Source organism: Narcine bancroftii, chromosome 6 (genome assembly GCF_036971445.1).
Source record: "Narcine bancroftii isolate sNarBan1 chromosome 6, sNarBan1.hap1, whole genome shotgun sequence".
Lineage (NCBI taxonomy): Eukaryota > Metazoa > Chordata > Chondrichthyes > Torpediniformes > Narcinidae > Narcine > Narcine bancroftii.
The window spans coordinates 14,235,106-14,262,711 of NC_091474.1; the positions used below are offsets into that span (position 1 = coordinate 14,235,106).

Consider the following 27,606-nt stretch of genomic DNA (forward strand, 5'->3'; position numbering starts at 1 on the left):
CAAAAATGTTTGTGGTTTGGGCATATGAGTGTATTTGGGCATATGAGTGTATTTGGGCATATGAGTGTATTTGGGCATATGAGTGTATTTGGGCATATGAGTGTATTTGGGCATATGAGTGTATTTGGGCATATGAGTGTATTTGGGCATATGAGTGTATTTGGGCTGAGTGGGCACATGGGCAGAAAATGGTGCTGCATCTTTGAAATAAAATTTAAAAAAATAATTAAAACCTAAACTCTGTAATGAACTGCTCAGTGAAGTGCAAATGCACTCACCTGCACCTGTCCCACTGCACAGCATCCATCCCCCTCCACCAAACCCCAGCCTTCCTCTATCATAGCCAAACTATTTGGAGGAGAAGTAGCAAACTAGATATTTTCATGATGAGAGAGAAGGAAGAGAATTATTGGTCCACAAAAGGGACGTGACAAGATTGACAAATGAAATTGTTTGTTGAAATGTATTAAAGAATTCCATTAAAATTCCATTATAAGGACAGAATGGTGTTGAAAATTTGGCAGTAACATACTGTTCACTGCTCTATTTTCCATTAAGAAAAAAATGAACTTTTGACCTTGCATTAGATATTACATTTGCTGAAAACAGAAAATGGACATTTCCATTGATGCGAGTTTTCTGCTTGATTGACATCCGGATGGGAAGTGGGAGCCATGGCCAACTAGTTAGGTCATGTTCATTGAACAATTGATTCAAGATTTGTAATGACATGAAAAAAAAAATGACAATACCTGCTTCCGCAACAAGATTTTGTGGTCTGACACACTAGCCTCTACCTTGCTGATCCTAGATAAAAGTTCTTAGACACCTCTTTCTTACCCATTGAACAGGACCCCATTTTAAAAAAGACATCAAGCCACTCTCTTGTGCACCATCACTGACCTCGTCACTTCCAGTCATCTCCCTCCTACAGCCTCCCATCGCCTTGTTTCCCAACTCTTCACTGCCCTGTTTTACCTCTTTGCAAAGATCCATGAACCCAATTGTCCCAGTAGACCCATTATTTCACCATGCTCCTGCCCCACCAAAATAATGACACTGTACTTGGACTCCATTTTGTCTCCCCGGTCCATTCCAACCCACATCTGGGATACCTTGTCTACAAGTTCCCTGGACTCCACTGCCTCATTTTCACCTTGGACGTCCAATCTATTTACACCTCCATTCCCCCATAATGAAGGTTTTAAAACCCTCTATTACTTTCTCAATAACAAATTCAACTAGTCCTCCTCCACCATCATCTTCCTCCACTTCTCATCCTTAAAAACTTCTCATTCACCTCATCCTACTTTCTCCAAGTCAAAGTGGTAGTGATGGGTACCTGCACAAATCCCAGCTATGCTTATCATCTTGTTGGCAATGTGGAGCAATACATGCTACAAGCCTGCACAGAAAAGGCTCATCAATTCTGACTCTGCTTTATCGACGACTTTATTGATGTTGCTGTCTGTACCCATGATGAGCATGTCCATCTTAACCACTTTTATGCTAACTTTCACTGATTTCAAATCTGCTTGGTCCATTCCTGGCAACACTCTTTTCTCAATCTTTTAACAAACTCTCTCCAGATATTTCCTACAAATCTACCAACACCCACAGTTTCCTCAATGACACCTCTTCAAGCATTGTATTCCTTTCTCTCAATTCCTCTGTCTCCTTCACAAGCAGATATGAAGTTCCTGTGACTAAGAAGGGAAGGGTGGAGAAGAGGTGAGCTGTAGAGATAGAGGATTCCATAGTTAGGGGCATAGGTAAGAGATTCTGTGGAAGCGAAGGAGTATCCCAGATGGTATGTTGTCTCCAGGTCCAAGATATCTCAGATCAGGTTCATGGCATTCTCAAGAGGGAGTGTGAGCAGCCAGATGTCATGGTCCATATACAGTAGGTGCCAATGACATGGGTAGGAGAGGTGAAGAGGTCCTGTAAGGAGAGTTCAGGGAGTTAGGTGTTAGATTGAAGGACAGGCCCTCCAGGTTTGTGAACTCAGGATTGCTACCTGTGCCATATGCTAGTGAGGTTAGGAATAGAAGGATAATGCAGCTTAGCACATAGCTAAAGACATGGTGCAAGAGGGAGGGCTTCAGGTTTCTGGATCATTGGGCTCTCTTCCAGGGAAGGAGGGACCTGTTCCGACAAGACGGTTTGCATCTGAACTGGAGGGGGACTAATATTCTTGCAGGAAGGTTTGCTAGTGCTTCTCTAGTGGGTTGACGCTTGATTTGCAGGGGAATGGGAACCAGAGTGCCAGAGCATATAAAGGAGTGGAGGAGGGAAAATATGATGTGAAAATTGCATGCACAGTTAGAAGTCAAAGAGTTGTACATGGTGGAAATGGAAAGTGCATCTATATCAATGCAAGGAGCATTTTAGGAAAGGCAGACGAACTTGGAACGTGGATTGGGATGTGGAACTTTGACATTATGTCCATTAATAAAACTTGGTTGCAGGAGGGGCAAGACTGGCACTTGCATGTTCCGGGCTTCTGTTGCTTTAGACTCGATAGAACTGGGGGAGGAGGAGGAGGAGGAGGAAAGGGCGAGGAGTGGCATTGTTCGTCCGGGAGAATATAACAGCTGCACTCAGGCAGGACAGACCAGAAGGGTCGTCTTCTGAGGCCATCCGGATGGAGCTGAGGAATGGGAAAGGTATGATTGTACTCATGGGATTGTATTAAAGATGGCCCAATCTTCATAGGAATTGGAGAAACAAATCTGTAAAATAGCAGAAAGCTGCAGTAAATGTGTGATAGAAAGGGGATTTTAATTTTTCCATACTGACTTTGCTACAAAACTTTAAAAGGATTGGTGTCTTGGAGTTTGTGAAATTTTGTTCAGCAAAGTTTTCTAAAATAAAACGGAGGTACCAATGAGAGACAATGCAATACCGGATCTCATTTTAGGGAAGGACACAGGGCAAGTGACAGAAGTATGTGAAGGGGAACATTTTAGGTCTAGTCATCATTAGTTTCAAGGTAATTGTTGAGAAGGTTAGTTCTCGGCCTCGGGTTGAGAGTTTAGATTGGGGTAATCTGGAGGAAATGAGAGAGGATCTAGAATGCGTGGATTAAGATGGCTCATCCTCCAGAGGGTCTGCTGATTGTGGTCTTCTCAATTGTAGTGATTTTTCTTTCAATGTCAGAAAGCTGGGGAAGATAGTTTACCCATCAAAACTGTTTTGTACTTGTTTTCAGCTTCACTGGAATGAAGTCACAGGTCTCCATGCAGATGAGTTATCACATTAATACGTGAGCTCCTCTTTACAGGGTGCAAAGAAAAAAAATGATACTGACTCATTATTCTTAAAATAAACTGATGACTCAAAGCAAGCTTGGAAAAAGAATAGAAAATAAATATAATGTTCATTAAATAATTCTGTAATTTATTTTTGATTTGGTTGGTTTTGTTTTTCATTTCACTGAATATATTTAATTCCAGTTTGACTTGCACATTTTTTTTTTGAAGATGATTTTGTTAGCCTCTAATTTACAAAGGGTTGTCATTTTAGAATTGAGTTATTTCTCCATCAAAAATCTAGTCTCCAGTGATTCATATCTCAGTTCTGACAAATCATCTAATTGCTTGAAGATCCATTTGGCTTCTGCATCCTTGCAGGGCAAGTGGTGTCTTGGTGAATGCAGTGTATGTTTCAGGGAGTGGTCCCTTTTAATGTGGAGAAAGAGACTGAAGATAGCTGCTGCATTGCAGTTGATATTTCACGATTGAATTAACCTTAGCTGGCAACTGAACCAAAAAAGCACAAAGTGGAGTTTCTGTACATTTTTTTTCCCCACTGTGTCATAGATCAAGTAGGTTGGAGATGCAGGACCATTTGTCAGGTTTATTGTGGGGGGGGTGTGGGGGGGAAATATTAAAGACTTTACCTACATCAGCAGAGCCTTGTTCCAGGCAAAGCCAACCTGTGACTGCAAAAGGCTGCATGATGCCTGACTGAGCTGTGAGTATGGATGGGCAAGAATGTTATTTGTTGTATCTGAAAGCCAGGTGCTCTAACTGCACCAAAATCTTTGCAGTGTCTGGCACTTTTTTCTCCACTGTCTGCTGCTAACAGTCAGGTCCTTTGAAGAATTTTAGACTCGTTAAATAGTCCCTATTTTCCTGATGAAGTTACCATCAACCAAAGATCTTGTATTGCCAGTAATTGTTTTGAATAGAACAATAGAGCACAGGAACAAGCCCTTTGGCTTTCGTGTCTGTGCCGAACATGATGCCCAATCTAACTAAAACTCTGCTACTTGTACAGGCTGTGCCTCTTTAATCTGGTGACATTGGGACCTGACCATTGCCAGACCACAGAAAATGACTCCTAAGGGAACCCCCTATGTGAACACATCAAAGAAAGAACAAAGCATAAAACACAAAATAATACTGTGGGGTGGCATGGTTAGTGTAGTGGTTAGCGCAACGTCTTAACAGCACCAGCGATCAGGACCAGGGTTCGAGTCCTACGCAGTCTGTAAGGAGTTTGTACTAACAGAGTGCCAGATAAGAGAGGTACAATCTGTACTTGATAAATGCCCCTCCATCCCCTTCGGTCGTGTGCCCATCTGAAAGCTGCTTAAATACGACTATTGCATCTGCTTCCACAACTGCTCCTGGCAGCCTGTTCCAGAAAAAAAAACACCCACGACTATGTTACTTGTTTTCCTTTGAAGTTCCTCCCACTCAGCTTAAATGCATTCCCTCTTGTGTATGACACCAACCCTGGGGGAAAGATTTCAACAGTCTACCTCTAAACGTCTCTCATGAATTTAGAAACTGCTATCGGGTTTCTATTTCAATTTCTCTGCACTTCTATTTTGCAATTTTGTTTTTATAAAATGGAACTTTTCAATACCATGAAAAAATGATTTGGCTTTCAGTTATCTCATTAGCCTCTAAACACTTGACAATGTTGGCATATAACTGTGAAATGTGAATATTTCCTCTGCATGCTTTTCATGGATTTAAGTTATTTGGATTAAATATTTTATTATCCCTGTGAGAATGGAACACAATATGAATAAAATAATGAATACCATAAAGAAGCATAGCACGAATAACTCCCACATTAATTGCTGGGCTATTATAACTTATAGTACCTTTTGCATGTAATTTTACTGATTTTTCTTTTACCCTTCTCGCCTCTCTGCCACTCCAGCCAGTTATTCATAACATGAAGAAATGTGGAATAGATGACTTGAATTGCTTAAATGAGAAGTGCAGATGAAATTGGACTTTTTCCCAAAGCTTTGCACCAATGGGACTTTCTTCCAATCATGACTTAGTCTGCTGGAGACAAATGATAGAGATGGATTACAATAATTAATCAGAAGACACTAATTCAACTACCAGTGTGATGAGGGAAAACCAAAGAGACTTTGATTTTATTTCCTCCCCAAACATTTGTCCCTTTTATGCCTTATTGCCCCAGTTGTCCTTGAGCCTCTGTTGTAACTTTGTCCTTTATCTTCATTAAACTTGATAAGATAAGAATCATCAGAATGAAAAATGAACTGAACAGCTGCCAAACAATATGTTAGTTCAGTTCGCGACGCAGATTGCGAGGTTGCAGATGTAGTGCCGTGGCTGAATTAATGGACTTCAAATTTGGCATTGCTTTCTGCAGATTACATTATTGACAGATTGTAAACATTCTACTCAAAGCTTTTCAGAGGAAATATTTACATAATGTCCGGAAAATGAACTGGTTCAGATGAGGGTGACAACTTTTTTCATTCTTGATGAGTTGTTTTATTGTCTCTCAATGAAGTGCATCAATAACATCAGGAAAATGAGATTTTGTATAAACTGGGAATGTCGATATTCGTATTTGATAATGAAGAAGGGGAAAAGCAAGAATAGAGTAGGGAAGGTTTTAAAGCAGAGATATTAAATTACAGATGATAGTGAAATGTAACAAAACTATTAAAATACATTCTTAATCAAGGTGAAAAATTCTGTTTAATTGTATTGTTTTTGTCTCTGCATAATATATCTGGGGGATTTGCTCTCAGATGGTATCGTAGGGGCTGGAGTCCAATTCAATGCCCTCAAGTATAAAGTAAGGAGCATAATGTAAGATTTGTTGTGCCTCAATTGCAATACAGGCAGCAGGATTACTATACTCACGCTTGGAGGTTGGTCGCTGAATAGATAGCTTGAGGTAAAACATGTTTGTATCTCCTGGAGGGAAAGTTCCATTATGATGGTGTCAGGAGTTGCCTGTCATTGATGGAAATTAATTTCTGGAAGTGAATTTCTCCTGATAACAGAAGGAGATAGGCTTTAATATTACCAGACGTTGTTGGGGAATTGGGTTGTGGACAAGATGCTCTAAATCCATGGTTCTCAACCTTTTTCTTTCCACTCGCATACCATTTGAAGTAATCCCTATGCCATTGATGCTCTGTGATTAGTAAGGGATTGCTTAAGATGGTCTGTGAATGGGAAGGGAAGGTTGAGAATCACTGCTCTTGACACAATTGTTACTGAAATATTTTGCTTGAGAAAATTTGTCATTGGCCCATTTTCTTTGGAGTTTTGAAACTGTGCACATAACGATTTAATTAGGTATGATTAAAACAGTTGTGTTCAAACATTTTTTCACCATGTACTAAGCAATCCCTTACTAATCACAGAACACCTATGGCATAGGAATAACTTAGTGGTATGTGAGTGGAAAGAAAAAAAGGTTGAGAACCACTCCTCTAAATTCAGTGATCAAAATGCCTCCCAAAACTTGCTTCCAAGACAATGGGATCAGATGGCAACAGTGATCAAAGTCAGAAGATGAATCTTGAGGTCTTGGATGCCATCTTGTAACGGGATGAGGTACTCCCTCAATGATCAAGATCAGAGAATGCATCTCCAAGCTCAGTCACAGTAACCAGAGTTGACCGTTTCTTGCCTTGGTTGGCTTTGATTCTCTCTCTTCCCGCCACTCCTCACACCATGGTATCATTTGCTGCAACTGTTCACCAGAACATTAATCTACACCACATGTTAAATCAACTAGCCCTGTACATGCTCCAGACTTGCATTCCACAGCCTGCACTTTCAGCCACCTTCTCAGTCTTGCAGTCAAATGGATTGCATGACTTTTGGTGCATACTTGCCTCTTGAATGCAGGATGCGGTGAGGCACATTGTGACGAATGTGCTATGATTAATCTTTAGTCTAATGTTAAAATTGTATTTTATCTAAATATGGTTTAATGTTAGTTATTGGTGGTTACAAGGGCACAAAGACAACACATAAGCATTTTAAATACACATGGGTCTTTGAGATGGAAGACAGAGAAGCCAGTTTGAAAGATGAAATGGCTACTTTTGCAGTTGAAGCCAAAAAGATGGTTTATGATGGCTTTGAGAACTGAAAACAGTAAGTTTTAACTCAGAAGCACCTGTATAAATGCGCAGCCTTTTTGTGTCTGTGGGCAGACAGCCTTCAATCAGAAGACAACCATTCAACAAAATTAATTACTTAGATTCTGTGAGTTAGTGGACTTGACTGGTTTTAGCACATCCATGTGAAAAGATTTTCTGAATGTTAAAGAGAAAAATGATGTCGCATACCATGTGACATGAGAGATTTGCCAAAAATATATTATTGAAATCTGAGACAGAGGTCAGTTTAAGGAAATTCACCATCCTGCTCAGACAGGGCTGACCAGCAACAATATTTCCTGCAGAGGAGGAAAAGCTGCCTATATGTTAGTCCTAATAAAAGGGAGGCCCAGAATAACTAGATTTCAAAAGAGAAGCCTACTTCTGACTCTCTTTAAGACAGAGGAATACAGATTCCAAAGCCTTAATTTAAAAGAAGATGATTTGACTTCCTGGAAAGACAGAATTTGTATGCTCCTATTCACAGGCTCAAAAGATGGTCACTTCTGTTTGAAGAATATCTCTGAAGGATAACTCATCAAAAGAATTGTGAGTTTAAAGAGGCCTGAAGATGTAATGTTTAAAATCACTTTATAATTATTTCTGAACTGAAAATATAAGACCCTCAAACAAGACTAAAATGATGCAGAAGTTTTAAATTTGACTTTTCAGAGGTTGGGACTTTATTACACACCACATATTTACATTTGCGCATGGAGTTAAATTTAGAGATGAGTAAAAAATGTTATGTAATTAATAGTTTAATAAACTATTACTTTTGAAGTTACCATTGTCTGGTGAATTTTCCTTGCTGTTTCTTTGTTTGTACTAACAAAGTCCCTTTGGTCCCAAACAAAATTAAAAGTGTTGTTGGTTCGTAAAGACAATGATCTAATGACTTCCTGCCAAGGCAGGAAGGAGTGGGGCACTGCCAAGGGCAAAGCTTAATTTAAGATCAGCACATCACCTCATTATCTGACTGGGTGCAATACCACCTTCTGGGCTTGGAGTGCTACAGTTTTAGATAATTTACATTTTTAAATTTCAGAATTTGATGATGAGATCATTTTTGATTTTGATGTAATTATTCCACATCTGCACCCTTTTGGGTGGGTTTGTTACCTTGGCTTATCCATTTAATCTCGCTGCTCTCTACTTGACTGGATGCCCTTTTTTTGTTCTCTCCTCTGTATTTCCCTTTCCTTGCATCACCATGTATAAGTATATCCATTTCCACTTTTGTGAAAACTCCTGGTCCTAAACAATCAATCTGTTCATCTCTCTACAGATGCTGCCCAGTTTGCTGAATACTTTCAGAAATATTATTTTCATCTGATTCCAACTTCTGATGAAGTTGATGTTTCAGGTCAATGACCAATGTTTCTGTCTTTGTTGCTTTTTGTCATCTTGAATATTTCCACCGTTCTTTTTTCTTATGAGTCCTTGAATTGAGTGACTTGCAATGGAATATCGTGTGTTTGAGCCCATCATTAGGTCCCAAACAAATATAAGAAGTCTCCAACGTGAACAAAATCGGCTGAAGCTGATTGGGAAAAAAAAATTTAGACTGCTCATTCAAAATGTAAGAAGTAGGATCAATCCGATTTCTGTTGCACATGATGTGAACGGTGATAGAAATTGTGCAATTTGTTTTGCCGAAGTGGTTGCTGGTTAGTTTGTTCGCTCTTGCACAATGTCCTATTCTGTCTGAGAGATAACTAGCAGTGCTTAGCCTGTTTATTAGTAAGTGTGTTTGAGAGACATTCATTCAGACCCATGATCACAATGTATATGATAGTAGTGTTTTGCAGTACTGTTCAGTTAATTTATAATTTAAATTGTATTTGATCCTTTTGGTGTTATTTTCAAGTGCATGAGTTCTAGGAGTGTTTTTTTTCAAAAAGGCAGTCTTGATTTAGAAAACAAAACTAGATTCTAATTGAACACTTCAGGGAAACTGAGGTCACATATTCCATGCTTTTCCATTGTGTTATGGAAAGAACATTCAAGTTGCAGGTTGATAATTTCCCACAAAGTGCTTCCAACTGGCAATGCTCAATAATGAAATTGCTCTGAGCAAACTACCAAAGAGAAAGATTCTGTCCAAAAAGGAGTTTGCATCCTACATATTCAAAACAATTTTATGGACTTGGAAAGAAGAACAAGAAATAAGCAGGAGACGGAGGTGTACAGTGGCTGTTCATTGATTATGAGGTTCTGTATTTCCTTTGTGTAACGGGTGATATTTAATCCTGCATTAATAGAGTGACCACTTTGACATGAACGCTTGTGTGGAAGCACTGGCCATGTTATACTTCCAATGTTATTGCAGGCCTCTTGAGCTTTGTTATTGTGGCGGGAAGACTTGAATACAGAGTGCGCAGTGATAGGTGAGCATGTAATAATGGGTGAGAAACACAAGTCTGAAGACGCAGTGATTGCAGTAAAAACACCAAAACTCAGCAGGTCTTGCAGCGTCCATTATGTATCTTGACCTCTTATGGACACTGTGAGACCTGCTGAGTTCCTCCAGCATTTCTGGTTTTTAACCACAATCGCGTGTCTACTGATTTTCGTGCTTCTCAGCCAACACTGGTATATATTATACTGGTTTCAATGCTCCGTATTGCCTCCTCCTGGTGTTTAGGTGAAATTTTAAAATGCTGTAAATTCTGGAGTGCAATACTCTGGCCACAGAGTGACCGTTTTCAAAATAACTTGAAGCAGGCTTTGCAATTGTTTTGAAAATAGTCAAGGTTAAAAATGAAATGGGATATTTCGTACCAAAAAACAGGCACATTTACTTGACGTGTTGTTGCTGATTGCAAAGGAGGTGATGACAGTATTGCGGAGAAATGTAAAACCAACTGTCCAACAATGGAGAGAAAAGTCAAAAAGTGTACATTTGATGGAAAGCATAACAGCTAAACTCCATCGAAGGACTGATGTTTTCAACATCAAGTGGTCACCAGTAATATGGCAGTTACTGAGATTGGTTAAGGATGTAACCTCTCCGTAATCTCAGTGGAGAGGAGTTTGACCGGCACACTTGATGTGGAATTGGAATAATGTATATATATGCGTATATATACAATGATGCCCCAGTGATAAATTCACTAAGATTTATTCTGACCCCCTCCCCTTTCAACTTGAAAATGTTACAATGGGCAGATGAAGAAATGTATGGTTAAATATATAGGTGACTGCTTATTGGTTAGAATGAAGTTAATTGGGTGCCTTAATCTGTGATGCCTCTATGAACAAAACTCGAATAAGATAAAGATATATTTTTATGTAATTTATGTATTTTGTTCGTGATGTAACAGTCTATAGATCTGTTTTTGGGAGATAAATTGGGAAAGGTTTGTTGGAGTAGGTGACATGCAAACACTTTAAAACAGATCCTATTTAAAATACTGCAGCTCTGCCACATGCTAGACATAGATTTTGCAAGAGCTTTGAAGAGTGCTCAAGAGACGTCACTAATGGATTGTTGTTTACAAATGCCAACAGTTGAAAGATCTTGCTGGAGCTGCAGATTGTCTGGAAGAGAGCTTGCTTTTCTAAGGGGGTCATGTGGTTTTGTAAGCAGAGAGAGTCAAACAGGCTTTCCCTCAGAAAGAGAGAGAGAGACAGACAGACAGTCAGTCAGACAGATCACTTGTACAGTGTTACAGCCAGCAGAAGTAGCTGGGACTGGAACAGGACAAGCTGGCAAGCCTGGTCAAAGCCCTTGTGGCTCATACAAGAGGAGAGGACTGGCTGTCTAATGTTTCACTTGGAATAAGAGAAAAAAGAGGAACTCTGTGGTGACATGAAATAAAGAGCTTATCATCTGGAGAACCCTGAAGGGGCATATTTCATCAACAAGACACTAAAGTGGCAGATATAAAAGGAACAACAAATCTCTCTCTGAAAACCGATAAGAACCATCCTGAGTGGTAACCATTTACTTTTCAAGCACCAAAGCCTGGTGAACTTTATAAATGTTAAATTCTGTGCACAGTATAAAAATTGCCTGCAACCAGAGAACTTGGAGGAATGAGAAGTGAGATTGGACTGTGAAGCAAAGAACGTTTTTGAACTTAGACACACATGACATATATGTGCGCTTAGAATTAGAAGGGGGTTAAGTGAGTCAATAGAGATAAGTTAAAGATTGATTCTGTTTTCATGTTTAAAGATAATTAAAAACAACTTTTGTTTAAGTAACCATTTGTCTTGATGAATATCTATTGCTGCTGGGTTTTGGGGTCCTCTGGGCTCACAACAGTATGCTCATATGATATGATTGAATATGGAAATAAAAATGAAAGCAGGAGTTTTAAAATGATCCATAAAAGATATTTTTTTGACTGCATTGCCTCCATGATTTGTTTTGAATTAAATGGACAGTTAACTTAAAGTTTCTTGCTAACTGGTGTCCCACCAGACAAAGTGAGAAGCAAATAAGTAATATAGTTTCTGTGTAAAGGAAGAAGAGGGAAGCAGCCGGTTCAATCCTGGATTTATTAATTAAGCCATTTTAATATATGTTGCCTTCTGGCCAATTTAGCTGTCAAGTTAAAGGAATCACTTTATCCATAATTGTGAGGCAAATGCCTGAGTGTTTATTTTTCAATGTTCTATAACAGTGGTTCAACAACCCACTGAAGAAATCTCTGAAATCTGAAAGAGGTAATCAAGCTTGAGAAATACAAGATGAAAAGACGCTCAGCAAAAATGTCAAGTGAGCAGCAAAAACCAAGAAATTATACTGTCCTTGACACAATCATATGTATTTGCTTAATGGAAGGGGGGGAAATAGATAACATGCACAACACAGCGATGGTGTCTGAGAAGCCATTGAAATCTGGAGGATCAGTGTAATTTTCAGCTATTGCAACTGTAACACTGAAACAGTTACTTTAAAGCCAGTTTCTTCTGCGTGAATCTCTTTGGAATTGTGCAATGTAGTACAGCGTGGAAATCATGTGATGTGCAGCCTGTTGTAAGTGCAATATATCCTCCGCATGTACCACTGGCAGTGTTTATTGGAGTCGGTCTGTGAAGGATATTAAAACACTCGACTCTCATCAGCAGAATAGCTGGATCTTCATGTAGACTTTTCAGTAACTTAATCAGTGAAATACTGCCAAGTATTCAACATGGATTTTTCTTCTTTTACAACTTTTTTTTATGTATTAAAAACAACCGAGTACATGTTGGTCATTCGTCCTCAAGTAAGACCATGGTATCTTGTCTTTCGTTTTGCAATGTGCACAAAGCTGGTTGATTAGTTCAATCTCCACTCAAATCTCTTTCACTCAGGTGATAGAGGTGCAGGGATGCTGTTGCATCAGAGGTTTTTATTTTTCAAGATTTTCTCTCTCTCTCTCTCTCTCTCTCTCTCTCTCTCTCTCTCTCTCCCTCTGTCTCTCTCTCTCTCTCTCTCTCTCTCTCTCTCTCTCTCTCTCTCCCTCTATCTCTCTCTCTCTCTTTGCTTCTTCTGTCCTAGCTTTGTCATATGAGCTTTTAATGCAGGTACGCCAACGCCAAGCAGGACTTGTTGTAAGGTGATAGTCAGCCATCTTTCAAAAGGAAGTGTACAGGATTTGAGATTATTTTATTATGTCATCATAATACAGGTGTGATATTACAAGAAATTCCATGTCATCTGCCGTAAGGCAGACAGATTTGCCATCAGCAGAAATTGCCTGGTACCCCTTGCAGTCAGAGAAAGAGAAGCCCTTTTGAGTCATTGAGTGAGGAGTTGGCAAAACAAATCTTCCGATTTTACCTTGATTCATGGACTGTTCACAGATGCTTGTATATCTGAGAGCATTGACTCCTGAGATGGAGGTGAGAGGCTGAAGAATATTTGCGAAGAAGATATGTGGGCAGTGGAAAGCTTTAGAGCTGTTGGGATGCGAACTGCAACACCTGCATGCTATTAATCAAGCTTGTAACTTGAACATTGAGAATGGGGGTTTGTATATTTGACATGAGACGTCCATGTTTTCTAGCCTTTCTACATTTTGTAATGCTGTGACTTTTCTCCAATTTGTAGAAGCGTGCCAAAGGCCAAACGCTATTTGATCTGGTCTGTGAGCACCTCAATCTGCTGGAGAAGGATTACTATGGTCTGAAATTCTGTGACTCGGAAAGTCAAAAAGTAAGTGATGTAATTCTACTTATAACTGGGAGTGTCTTCCAGAAATTGTTTAACCATGCAGTGGTACAACAGATACACACACAGCATTGTGGACATCCCCACTTTTTGATGAACGAAAAGGGCTTTAATTATATAATGACTTTCCCAAACTAATCTCTAAGAATTCCAAATTGTCAAACAGTGAATGCCATAGTAATCACTACAGTATTTCAGTACAGTGGTTTTCAGAGCCAGACACGTGGAATCAGGCCCTTCAGTCAACTTAATTTGCATTGACCAACAACCGCACATTGACACACATTATTCTCCCATGTTCCCCCTATTTTCTCTCACTTGCACTCAAGTGATGAAAGGCAATCAGTTAACTTTGCACCTTTGAAAAGAGGGAAGAAACTGGTGCACCTGTAGAAAATTCATGAAATCACAAAGAAAATGTGTAAATTCCAACCAGACAGCACCAGAGTCAAAATTAAGCCTAGATTTCTGGAGTTGTGCGGCAGCAGCCATTATGTTTATGAATATTGTGGAGGTGTGTAATGTGTGATCTGTCAAGTCTGGCTTCAAACTGAGACAAAATTCAGAGCGTGAATCGCTGGGTGGTTGGATACAATATTGAATGTTATATGCATTAAGGGATCATTGACACTTGTGGTAATAAATCATTCAAATAATATTTCTTTCTGAAAAATTATTACAATAGTTTATTGCCAGAAATGTGGATGATTGAGCTTGAATTCTATTTTGCAGTTGTTATTCATGTAAAATGATACCAAAACAAGAATTTAAAACCTCAGAGAAATAATCAATTTTGAACTTTTTTCTTACTTCTAGTTCAACCTTCCCAATCTTTGTAAATTTTTGACTTTAATAACCAAATTCAATTTGTATTTATCTCTTTGTCCATCACAAAAATATGTATAGCAATAACCTGGAAGTCTGACTCCCCTCTTCATATCAGCAAGTGGATTATCAAGAGGCATACCTGTATTTCCATGGGGGAAAAAAATTACGTATAATCTTAGAAACCGACACAGAACTTTTGTTAAAATTTGGCAGCCATATTTGAAGTAAACAGGAGCACAACTGTAGCCACAGAGATTCACCGACAGATGGATACAAGGGGATGGCTCCACAGCTTGTATCGATACACACTTGAAGCATCGACACCACACCCAGCCTCTCTTTCTTCTCTCTCTCTTTCTTTCTTGGTATCTCTACTTTTCCTTCTTTCTGGGGGTGGGAATAAGAGGAGAAACATCACATAAAAGTGGATTGTTGGAAGATACTGATATGCTCTGTAACAGTCAATGATGTATTCTCCTGGTTTAATAATGGAAAATCAAAAAGAAAATATTTAAAAGAAAAATGTTTGACTTTAAAAGCCAAACTGTACAAATGTACAGTCTCCCAGATGGTAATGTAACACTGGTCCAAAATCAGGAAATCACGAATGAGCCACCAGGGAATGTGACTGAGAAATTAGACCGACATGAGTCTGGTAAAATGAAGATAGAAGGTTGCTGTTTGGGTGGCTCCTTCTAACAGATCTCAACAAAAAAGTATTTTGAAGTGATTTTCAATCTATTTCAAGTTGTAGACTGAAGGGACATGGTAGCAAATGGCACTATTGTTTTTATGTTGCCATCCTGTTTAAATTAATCCAAATTGAACCAAATTTTATTTTTTTCCTGCATATTTGTGAATGAAGAAAAGGGTGTTTAAAGTCTGCGTTCACTAACATGGAAAAAATCCAGACTTATAAACTAAAAATAATTTCCATGTTGAATTCTAACTCCATGTTTAAGGGGGTTCAATTTATTCACATTTAAGAATTTGGACTTGTACATGGATGGGAGAGATATGGAGGGCTATGGACTGGGTGCAAGTTGGTGGAACATGGCAAAAAAAAATGGTTCGGCACAAACTAGAAGGGCCGAAGAAGCCTGCTTCTGTGCTTTGGCATTCTATGGTTCGATGTTTTGCTGTTTCCAAAACACTTGTTGTTGTCTTTAAGTTGCATGAATTTACCATCAATAATTAATGGATGGAGATTTTTAAAAATACATCACTAAATCTGCACACACCAACATTTTTTATGGTTTTACCTGTGAGAAAACATACTATCCTCATTCCTGAAATAGTGCCCAGTCCAGTTACTTTATTGGCAGAGCACGTGCCATATAATTTGTTGTCCTGAAGCAATCCCAAATTTGCTAGTTACAGCAGAAAGTAGATCTACATTGAAGTAATCTATATGGGAGTGAGTGGTGTTGGGGAGTCAGGGAGTAAAGCAGTCAGTTGTTTTCGACTGATGGCTTTTGAACATGAAGCATTGGAAACATTAACTCCAATGTGAATACAAGTTGACATCAGATAATTTTTATAAAATAATACAAATACAATGTACTGGTCAATAATATGTTATGAACTTAGTTCACAGCATCCAAAGTGAAAGTATTTTCAATGTTAGTGACAAGCAGTTAGCTCTTCAGGATGTGAAAAGTGAATGCACCAATGCACTTATGTGATGTCTTTTGGATTTGCTTTTCAGAACTGGCTGGACCCTTCAAAAGATATAAAGAAACAAATTCGAAGTGAGTCTTTCATACCACCTTCTTGGCAACAATTCACATATTTTCAGTGCATTTAAGTTAAACTGAGGAATAAATTCAATGTTTATCCCCATTTTCTTGAAATGTTGGCCTTGGGTGCACAGTTTGATGTGTGATCATTCTCTGATGAAGCAACACCCACTTACTGTCATTAGTTAAACAAGAAAAACAGCAGATGCTGTAATACACACAAGTGCCGGAGAAACTTAACAGGTCACATAATGCTCTTTATGACAAAGATGCATCACCATTCTTTCAGGCCTGAGCCCTTCATCAAGCCATGATCAAGGCGCCTGAATCAAACTTAATGTCTTCTCTCTTGCATGCATGACTCAAGCTGTCACTTTCATTTAAAGTTATCAGTGAGATGCAATGGATTTACTGTCCTCCTGGAATTGATGTTGTCACCTTGCTTGTGATGAATTTCTCTCTGTTATCATTTTGCTTCAATCTTAATGCATGCGAGCACTTCATTGTCATTTTCTTGTCTCATTTGTACATCAACTATTCCGTTGCTTTTAGTTTTCTATTTATACAGTGGTCAAAATCAGTAATTGAGTTTTACTACCTAAACCTACCTCTTCAGTCCACCATGGCTGCACTATTTTGCCAAGCTACACTTGTCCCGTTTTCATGGCATCGGGTGGATATCCTTTTTATATTCCTTGCCTGTTCAAGTTCAAGTCTCTTAAACAGAGGGATTATAGCCAATTCTACCACTGCTGGCAGCGAGTTCCAGACATTGCCCACTCTTGATTTTTTTAAAAATTGTTTCCCTCAGATCTCCTTTTAAACTTATTTCTCTCACCTGAAGGCTGTGCCGTCTTGTTTTTGATTGGATAATTTATCCCAGAATATATTCGTAAGATGAGAAGAAAAATTTGATGAAAATTTAGACTCTCATCAGAACTGATTGATTATTATACATTTGTCCTCATTTGGAAGTGGACCACTTATTTTGGAAAGATGGAAAGGTTATGCAGCAGGTTGTATTGAACAAAAGGGAGTTCAAATCAAATGTATTTCCCAAGTTATTCAAAGACCATTTGTATTTTTTTCCTGTAAAGAAGATAGACTATGTTACATAGACCTCTGATTTATCCAGCGGCTGATGGTTATGAAAGGAGCAAAGCTGCCAGAGAAAGTGGTAAATGCAGGTTCAATTATAATGTGTAAAAGGCAGTTGATCAGATACGTGGATAGGAACATTTCTTCGGGATATAGGCTGAAACATGGGACAAGCTTAGGTGGCATGGACAAGTTGAGCTGAAGGGCCTGTTTCAGTGCTGTAAAATTCCATGGCTCTCTTTCTTCTTGGACCATCGTCTTCAGCAAGTACATGTACACAATAAGTGCAGGTTTAACCCAGATTCAGATTTCAAATTTATTGACATGGCATCACGTACACTCCTGAGATTCTTTTCCTTGAAATTCATATCCTTGGAATGATTGAAAATTTGGGCAACGGCTTAAACTTAATCTGCTGCTGGCTTTCGAATGTAAAGTTTAAAAATTCATTTCTGTTGAGAAACCATTTGATCTTTTGACTTGAAACATGAATTTGTGTTAATAATTTTATCAACTATTTAATACAGTCATTCTTCTGTTGCCATTCAATCTGGGCTCGAACAATTGTTGTGCAATCCCATTGAAATTGGAAACAATTTGAATTTTGCCATAAATTAATTTTCCACTGCATGCTATCTTGACAAGGGCCTCTGGCAAACCTTGCATATCTTGTTTAGCTACTTAATTGGTTTACTTTCTATATGTCTAAATTAAAAAGAAATAAAGGTCCTTGGCAGGGATATTTGCATCATTGTTGGTCACTGGTGAAGTACCAGAAAACTGGAAGGTAGGTAATGTTGCACTTTTCTAGAGAAGAAAGGCTACAAAAATAAACCAAGGAACTCAAGGCCAACAAACCAACTATAAGCAGCAGGAAAGTTACAAGAGGGGATTTTGAAACACAGGATCTATCTGTGTTTCAAAATGCAAAATCTGATTTGGGATATTGAGCATGCCTTGATCTTTGGGAAATAATCTTTAATGAATTTAATCGAGTTATTTACAAGAGATTGGTGAGGTCAGAGTGGTACATATTTGGCGAGGCCATTGACAAAATTGCACATGCTAGGCCGTGTGGTGATACATCACTGTATACTGGTTTTGGGACTGTGTATATGTTAGGTTCATGTGTTTGTCTGGCCTGCCTTCCCTCTGTGGCTCCACCCCTCTGGAATTCCATAATAAAGGCAGTTAACCCAAGTCCCTCCCTCAGTACAAGTCCTGGAATCGGGCCAGAACAGGAGCATGGTTCAAGTCTTATGGTATTAAAAGCCTATCGTCCTGCAACTCCAATCTTTTGATATTATTGATATTATTGGACTGGTATTATTGGACTGATCCAAAAGGTTACGTCATTGTGAGCTTGCCATCGGAATACAAAATTAACTTGGTTCAAGGAGTCTGAGAAAGATAGAGGAGGGTTGTTTTTAAATTTGAAGCTTGTGACCACTGGTCAGTGACAGGATTGTGGCAAGGTCTGCTGTTAACATTTAGGTTAAAGATTTGGATGAAAATGTATCTGGCATGGCCCCAAGACTGAGGATGACACCAAGTGGTAGTATGGTGTTCGATGATGAATGATATCTAAGTATGTGACTGGATCTTGATGAACTGGGTAAGTGAGTCAAGGATGGCAGATGAAATTGAACAATGACAAATGTGAAGTGATGTATTTTGGGAAATAAATCTAAGGTAGGGTGGAGAGGGTAGGGTATAGTAAATGGCAGAGCCTCAGATGGTGCTGCAGAGCACGGAGATCTGGGGGGTGCAACTGCATCATTCCCTGAAAGTAATGACAAGTGTAGAGCAGGTGGTATGATGGTATTTGACAGGCTTTCCTTCATTGGCCAGGATATTGAGGACAAGAGTTGGGAAGTCAAATCACTGAAGTGCAAGATGTTGGTGGGACCTCACTTGGAGTATTCTGCTCACCAAAGTTATAGGAAGGGTGTCATCAAGTTGGAAAGGGTATAGGAAAGATTCAGGAAGATTATACCAGGACTGGAGGAGTCAAGTTAGTAGGAGATTTTTTTTTCCTCTGGAAGGTAGCTAGCTGACGAATAATCTTTGGATGTATACAAAATTACGAGGGGCATTGATAAGGGAATGGACTTGAACTTTTCTCGCCCAGGGTAAGGGAGTCTGAAACTAGAGGGTAAAGATTTTCGGGGAAGGGGAAAGATTTAAATGAGACTTGAGGGTGGTCGACATGTGGAATTAGCTGCCAGAGAAGAGGTAGAGGCAAATAAAATTGCAGTGTTTAAAAGACATTTGGGTCATTATATTAACAGAGAAGGTTTGGAGGGACATGTGGCAAATGAGATTAGTTCAGGGAGGCAACATTACTATTAAGCTCTGTTGATCTGTTCATAGACCTTATTCTTAACATGGGATGTAAGATGGAGTTAAGAAAATTTAAATCAACTCTTCCTTATATCAAAAATATTCCTAATTTCCTTTCTAGTATTTAAGATGCTTCTAATCTTGAGTTGAGTTGCAATATTTTCAAGTTCAAGTTTATTGCCACAAGTCACAAAGTGACATTGTTTTTGTGAGCAATTCAATACTGAGCCCAGCACTAAAAACACCATGCAGTGATACAGAGAGACATAGAAAATAGGTGCAGGAGTAGGCCATTTTGGCCCTTCAAGCCTACACCGCCATTCACTACGATCATGGCTGATCAGTACCCGGTTCCTGCCTTCTCCCCATACCCCCTAATCCCCTTGGCCACACTAACCAACACTTAAATATTGACAGGGAACCGGCCTCAACTACTTCCTGTGGCAAAGAATTCCACACATTTACCACTCTCTGAGAGAAGAAATTTTTCCTCCTCTCAGTCCTAAAAAAAAATCCCCCTTATCCTGAAACTATGGCCCCTAGTTCTGGTTTTTCCCAGCATTGGAAACAACCTTCCTGCGTCTAGTCTGTCTAAATCCTTAAGAATTTTATGTTTCTATAAGATCCCCCCTCAATCTTCTAAATTCCAGAGAATACAAGCCTAGTCTATCCAACCTTTCTTCATATGCGAGCCCCTCCATCACTGGTATCAGCCTCGTGAACCTTCTCTGCACCCCCTCCAAGCCAAGGATATCCTTCCTCAGATAAGGCGACCAAAACTGCACGCAATACTTTAGGTATGGTCTCACCAATGCCCTGTACAGCTGCAGCAGGATCTCCCTACTCCTGTACTCAAATCCTCTCGCTATGAACGCTAACATACCATTCACCCTCCTCACCGCCTCCTGCACCTGCAGGCCCACTTTCAACGCCCGATGTACAGCAACACTCAAGTCTCGCTGCATCTCCCCTTTTCCTAAACAGATACCATTTAAATAATAATCCTCTTTCCTGTTCTTACCTCCAAAGTGGATAACATGAGTTAGAACAGCAAAGGCAACATTATTTTACTTGTGTGAGGTTCATTCAAGAGTCTGATAACAGCGGAGGATAATACTGATCTTGCATCTGATGAGGTGCGACCTTACATTCATGAATCTTCTGTCCAACAGAGAAGGGTGAAGGGATTTCAGCTGGAGTAAGATGAGACTTTTGATGTGTTGGCTGCTTCTTTGAAGCAGCAGGAGATGTAGATGAATTTGGTGATCGAGATGGGGTTTTGTGTAATTGTCCTTTTGCTGATTGTACATAAAAATAGTTTTTATTATGTGATTGAATTTAAATATTGAATCATCGAGCCCCTTGAAAAGCAGGTTCTGGCTTTGCACGATAGTTAAAGTCAAGGCTATGAGGAGCACATGCTTTTTTAGATGCAACGTCACCTATTTCTTGGCCTTCCTCTATTCTGTAGGCGGCCCTTGGCATCTTGCATTCACAGTGAAGTTCTATCCCCCAGACCCAACGCAGCTGTCTGAAGATATCACAAGGTAAGATTAGCAACTGTCAGACTCGTGCATGTGAAGCTGTTGATGAACTTTATTTATTCTCTGGATCCAAATTTTGGTGGCAAGGACAGTGACGTCTGCCTCGACATACTCTTGAGGAGGCGATAGTGAGCTGCCGTTGATTTCTACAGCTGGTGATGTTGAACAGGGTGATTTCCTTGGGAATCTCAGAGTTAAGATCCATCCAGCATTGCTGTGGCCCTCCAAAAAATTTTTTTACAAAGTGGTCATTTCATAATAATATTGAACTTTTATGTTCAACATAAATTCAACATAAATTCTCCAGCTTCCAGTCAGGGGTGAAGAAATATTCAAGCAAAGGATCAGGCCCTTCAACTCAATATGTCCATGAGGATCACTAATTACTCCTTGACTAGCTAGCAATTAGACTGTAACTTTCCATGCCTTGGCAATTCAATTGCTTGTTTACTTGTTTCTTAAATGTTGTTTGAGCACCTGCTTCCACCATCCAATTAGAATAACTCCACGTCGAGAAGGCACAGTTAGCGTAGTGCTATTTGAGCACCAGAAATCCAGGTTTGAATCCTGCACTGTATATTTTCTCGTGACTTGCATGGGTTTTTTTTTCCCAAGTGCTCTGGTTTCTACCCACCCTGTGTAATTGGGTGTAATTGAGCCGCACGGACTTAAATGGCTGAAATGGGCCTCGACTGTGCTGTATCATTTTTAAAAAACAATTATCCAGTAACATTCCCATTAATATAGTTGAGTATCAGTGTGATGGCTTTCGGGGGTGGGGGGGGGAAACATATTTTCTCCATCAAATGATGACCACCTTTTAATTATTTATAAATATATAGATGTGTGCATATATAATTTATAATTTGCCTTTCAACAAAGTGTTTGCTGTCTGACAGAAGTCACTTCAGGAGCGAAGAATACATTTGGGAAGCACTTGTGTTAAGTCAGTCATTCAGCTTTAAATTTACTCTCTGATACGGGAAACAGAGATATAAACTGTATTTTCAACATATTGTCACCCAGAGTAAACATGTTTATTTCATGGAACTAACATCAGCGCAGTTTTTGTGTGATCAGCTTTATCAAGACTTTTTAAAATTAATTTCTGTGCCTTATGAGCCGTGAAAATGTTTTTATTCAAAAATGTTAACACCTTGTGTTTTCATAGTCCTTTTTTTTAAAAAAACCTTGTTCATTTGTTGTAAAAATTTGAATAATGCAATGAATACAAGAACATGCCACTCTTGAAGCCCAGAAAGTCTAGATGCTGAGAAATTGGATCAGATTTGTACAAGAGGAACATGTTTTTGTCAGGTTTATTTTCCAAATCTGTTCTTGAAATCTTCAAGCCCTTGAACTGAATCAAGGAAATCTCTGGGGCTTCAGGGGTTTATGTTTCCTGTATGATAAGACTGCTGGAAGTTTGCCTGCAATATTACTTTTAAACTGAGAGCATTCCCTTTGCTCCCTTCTCCCCCCAGAGAGACTGAGATTTTTCACTTTGATAAAAGTGCATCTATCAATGCAGCTGAAATATTAAAAATTCCACTGAGCGAGAATCAATTTAAAGTATCCATGAACTGTGAATGTGACCTTTCTGGGTTTGCACTAGAATGCTAAACCATTTGAACGGCCGGGGTTTCCCGTAGCCTCCACAGAAGCTGTTAAAACTACAGTACTTTCATTATGGCAGTGAATTATGGCAAGTGAAGGGTTAAATTCAATGATCAGGTACAAATTTTTAAAAATGATTTGGACAGTAATAATCCATTCAAGTACAACTATCCTGGCTCTTGGTGAAGACGCGTGATATTTCTAATGATTCCACAAGGTGATAAGTAGCATTAACCATTTAAATTTGCTCGACGAAGCGGGTGAGCCTTAATTTGAGTGCCGGGCAGTTACATTTGGGAATCCATTGGTTGAATTCTGGTCCTGGTTCAGATGCAGAAAGGTCTCCAATTCACCCCTATATTGGGCCAATTTCACCCATCCTGTACTTGCTCTCCCTGTCGTCTCTCTCAATTTTGGCCCAGCTCACTGCTCCGAGGCAATAAGTCGGAATGGACATGAATGCCCTCGGTCTGGACTAAGATTGAATCCTGATCTCCAAAATGATTTTGCCAATAACCAGCTTTATTACATTGCACTGCTCTGTCCTTTAGATGACATAGAATGAAGGTTCTTATTTTGTACTGTGTTATGCCTGACTGGTGGTTTTAAGTGTGCTGGATCAGTCTTCGATGTATGTTGTCTCATGAGTGATTACTCCATTGGCTTTGTTCTACTTCAGGTATTACCTTTGTCTGCAGCTGAGAGATGATATTATCTCTGGGCGATTACCTTGCTCTTTTGTTACACATGCTCTGTTGGGTTCATATACTGTTCAGGCAGAACTGGGAGATTATGATCCTGAAGAACATGGACCTGACTATGTCAGTGAGATTCGTTTTGCACCAAATCAGACAAAAGAGCTTGAGGAGAGAGTGGGAGAGCTGCACAAGACTTACAGGTAAACAAACTTGGCTGCATTGTTTGTGTATTCCCTGAGCTGCTTCACAATTTGATCCACTGTTCTAAGCATTGCACTTACTGAATAGTCTCCATTTTCCTCTAAGCTGCTATCAACCTGATTAAGAATCAGAATTTATGGTCATGAACATGTCCTGAAATTTGTGGATTTGTAGCAGCATCACTGACAAAATAGAAATAGTGGAAGAAAAATTCAAAGTAAGGCAGTGTCTGTTGTTCATTCAGAAATTTGATAGCAGAGGGAAAGGAGCTGTCCTTAGGCTTCTGAATGCTGGTCTTCAGATTCCTGTACCTTTTTCCCCAATGGTAGAGTGAAGAGGGCATGGTCTGGGTGGTGGGGCTCCTTAAGAATAGAAGCTGCTTTCTTAAGACACTGCCTCTTGTAAATGTCCTCGATGGAATGAAGACTGGTGCCTGTGACGTCACAGGCCAAGTTAACAACCCTCGAGTTTTTTTCTTGTCCTGAGTGTTGGCGCTTCCATACACCTGTAGAACTTTTCGATTGTATTTGGTTACATGCAGAATCTCGTTAAACTCCTCACAATCCAGTATTGATTCTAACCTGAACTATTCTCAGTTGATTGGCAGCCTCACAATCCAGTATTGATTCTAACCTGGACTATTCTCAGTTGATTGGCAGTCATCTTGCAAGATGAAAACCTGGTAAACTTCAAGTCAAATTAACCTCCAAATCCGCCAAGAGTCTAGATTGAGATTGTGTGGGGATTTATGCAAGAATAATCGCATTAAAACTTAACTGGCTAGAACAGTCGAGGACTTTGCAACTTGGCCACCTACCTTCACGGGGATCACGTTTTTGAAATTTTCAAGGGGATGTGCGCATACTCAGTGCGCATACTGCAAAAGATGGAAATCTGAAAAGTGTACAGAAAATGGTAGAAATTGCAGATCAGGCAGCTTCTGGGGATGGAAGCGTAAAGCTTTTTGAGAATATGATAGCAGGCACGAGAATAGCATGAAACTCTCTGTGCCAACTTCAACACCCAATTATCATCAAAGATGATCTTTTCCTCGGCCGCACTTTCCTGCATTCATCTCTTGTCGCTTGATTTCTTCAGTCTCCAAAAAGCATCAATCTTGAATATCCAAAGCCTCCACAGCCCTCATAGACTGAAGTACCTCTGGCTGAAGACATTTTCTTAATGCAGAATAGCTGAACCCTTTATTATGAGAGTACAGCTTTTCACTCTGGATATCCAAGCTCAGGGAAGCCTTCAGTCCACATCTCCCCTGCTGCATCAAGATCATTTTTCATCCTTCTGAACCTTGATTAGTACAGCATGTGGCAGCCGATGGGATTTCATCACAAATTCAGATTACTCTTCCTTTTCATCGGAAGTGTCTGTTTTGCCGTACGATTCTTCACATGTAAAACTCAATCAGATCTTCTCCCTTCACAGTTGCTGTGTGATTTGTTTGAGAACCTTTTACACAGCTGTGGCCTGATTGGACGTTTCTAGCATTTTCAGATTCTTTTGTCTTTTTTTTTAATTGATTTTTTTCATAGAATGGGTTTGATTTGTTTAATCTCTTCTCAAGGAACAATTCCACATCCCTCACCAATCACACTCCTCATCTCAGGATCATTGCACTCCCTCCAGGGTGGGTGTAGCATTGGACAGGAAGATCACACCTGCGTCCAAAGCTCCAGGTGCAAGATCATCTGGACTCAATGATGACGCTACAAAAAAATTTAACAACTGAACTTCAATCCTCTTGCAATCACTGCGGCAAACTGTTGCCTTCATGCTGTGCCACCATGATGACTTGTGATCTCTGTACAAGTACACGGAAGGACCCTCTGAACACCAGTGTATTTATTAGACTTTTTGCTGGGACGATTGAACGATCATGAGGCAAGACGAGGTCAACAAGATCTGTGTTCAACAGGCTCATAAAAAATAAAGGGAGGAGAATGGTCTTATTGAAACATACAAGGGAAAGTGGGCTGGAAGTTGTCTCTTGCCAGGGCAGTTCTGGGCAGAGTGTTCATCATCTTATCTCATCAGGTCGGCCACGATGGATTGTGATGAAGAGAAACGTCTTTACTCACGGCAGACAATTTGTCAAGTTTTCAACCGCAGATCATGACAGAGGACGAGCCAACGTTATTACGCAAACTTTTGAGAGAAACCTAGACACAAAACATTTAGGGGTAAATGGAGAGAGCATCGGTATGGCACTGAGACAGGGGATGAGCCACGATAGTGTTAAATAGTGAAGACTTGAAGGGCTGAATAGCCCACTCCTACCTCCAGCATCTCAATGACACTATCAAGTCTCTATTCATCAATCTTCTAAGAGGAGGTATTGATTTCAAAATGCCTTCAGCCAATGTAATTTTATCTTTGAAAGGGATTTAAATATCAAATCCTATTATTACCATACAGTGAAAACGATTATTATAGTAATGAGGGACATATTGAACCAGTACAATGAAATATTTGACAAGGACTAGTTAGCATTTGAAAGCATGAAATACTGTTCTGTTCACTGTTGGTATCTGTTTTCCGAAGTAATTGTATTCGACAGAGACAATAGTTTTTTTGTGTATTATGACGTTACTATAGGGGCATGACGCCAGGAGAGGCAGAAATGAACTTTTTGGAAAATGCTAAGAAGCTCTCTATGTATGGAGTTGACTTGCATCATGCCAAGGTAATCATCATTCTGAATCTTATTCTTGTATAGATATATAGGTAACAACTACCTGGTGCTTTTGATGACTTTAACCCTTTGGACCCTGTGTTCTGGTTTTCAGGGATGATCAACAAACACATATATTCTGTGTCCCAGTTTTCTGGGACTGGTTTTGTACTCAACCACCAGCTGACTTGTACTGGTGTTTGTACTGTAAATGTTTACCCATGGACCCAGTCTAGAGTATGGTATATATTCTGAAAGGTTAAAAATGGCAGGAGTTCAAAGGGCTAAAGCACTGAGCAAAAATAAGACAAAGGCTAAATGACACTTGCTTACTTTCATTTAAATGTATAGATATTCCACCACAGAATTTTAAAATTATTATCCCTCAATATCCATGACCTGTGTATACGTAAAAAAAAAAACCCAAAATATTTAATCTTGATCACGTTGTTCTTTGTGGGAGATTTTTGGTGTAAATTTTCACAGAAAGGACTACGCTTCAGATGTATTTACTTGATCCTACAGTACTTCAGGGCACTGCGTGCTAAACATCATTTGGTATCCTTTTTCTCTTCAATGCTCATGTTACACGTGTTATCATTTGTGCTTAAGTGAATTTTCCAGTTGCTTGAGAATGTGTGAATGCTGAACTAACGGCAAGGCGCACTAATTTTAAACGTGTATTTTTTTCCACAATTTTTTTGCCAGTTGCTTGAGTTCCTGATTAAAAAGGGGTTTTACTCTACAATTGAATGATCCTGCACTTAAGGACATAATTTTGCATGACCTGTTGCTTGAAAGAATTATCCGTTGAAATCCACTCCCCTAACTCTTTCCTCATAACCACGCATGTCTCTCTTTTTTCCCTCCCTTTGCCGTTATCTCATTCACTGTTTTGGAAGTTGTTGAATGTGGTATCATGACCATTTTGCCAAGGCATTCTATGTTCTTGTGTGGATCAAAAACACTCTGGTGAGTTCACTGGTAAAATTAAAATACATATTATCATTTGTTTTGCCCTCATCCCTGCCTTTGTATAAGACGTTTCCTGGGGCAAAAAAATGAAGCTTTACCTTTTAACATGGGAAGCCAATTTGTAAAATCAACAGTATGTATGCCATTGAGCCCTTATGTTAATCCTTGAGGAAAACTGTTGTACTGTAAAACCTCTGTCTAGAATTCAAGCTGGCGGCAGTCTCACGCAATTGGCAAAAAAAACCTCAAAATAAATAGGTCAAAAATCACGGTTTAAAATCGGCACGCCTCTTCCATTAGTTC

The 27,606-nt window shown here is 39.4% G+C and overlaps 1 protein-coding gene across 9 annotated transcripts in view; it reads left to right on the forward strand.

Annotated features, from left to right (window-relative positions):
* The window catches only part of LOC138735736 (band 4.1-like protein 1), a 251,623-nt gene that overhangs the window by 169,055 nt on the left and 54,962 nt on the right, over window positions 1-27,606 (forward strand). For all 9 annotated transcript variants that reach the window (XM_069884045.1, XM_069884044.1, XM_069884047.1 and 6 more), the window contains 5 exons: window positions 13,455-13,559; window positions 16,111-16,153; window positions 21,054-21,129; window positions 23,423-23,641; window positions 26,253-26,340. In XM_069884045.1, coding sequence (XP_069740146.1) covers window positions 13,455-13,559; window positions 16,111-16,153; window positions 21,054-21,129; window positions 23,423-23,641; window positions 26,253-26,340 — 531 coding nt within the window. The remainder of the gene's footprint in view (window positions 1-13,454; window positions 13,560-16,110; window positions 16,154-21,053; window positions 21,130-23,422; window positions 23,642-26,252; window positions 26,341-27,606) is intronic.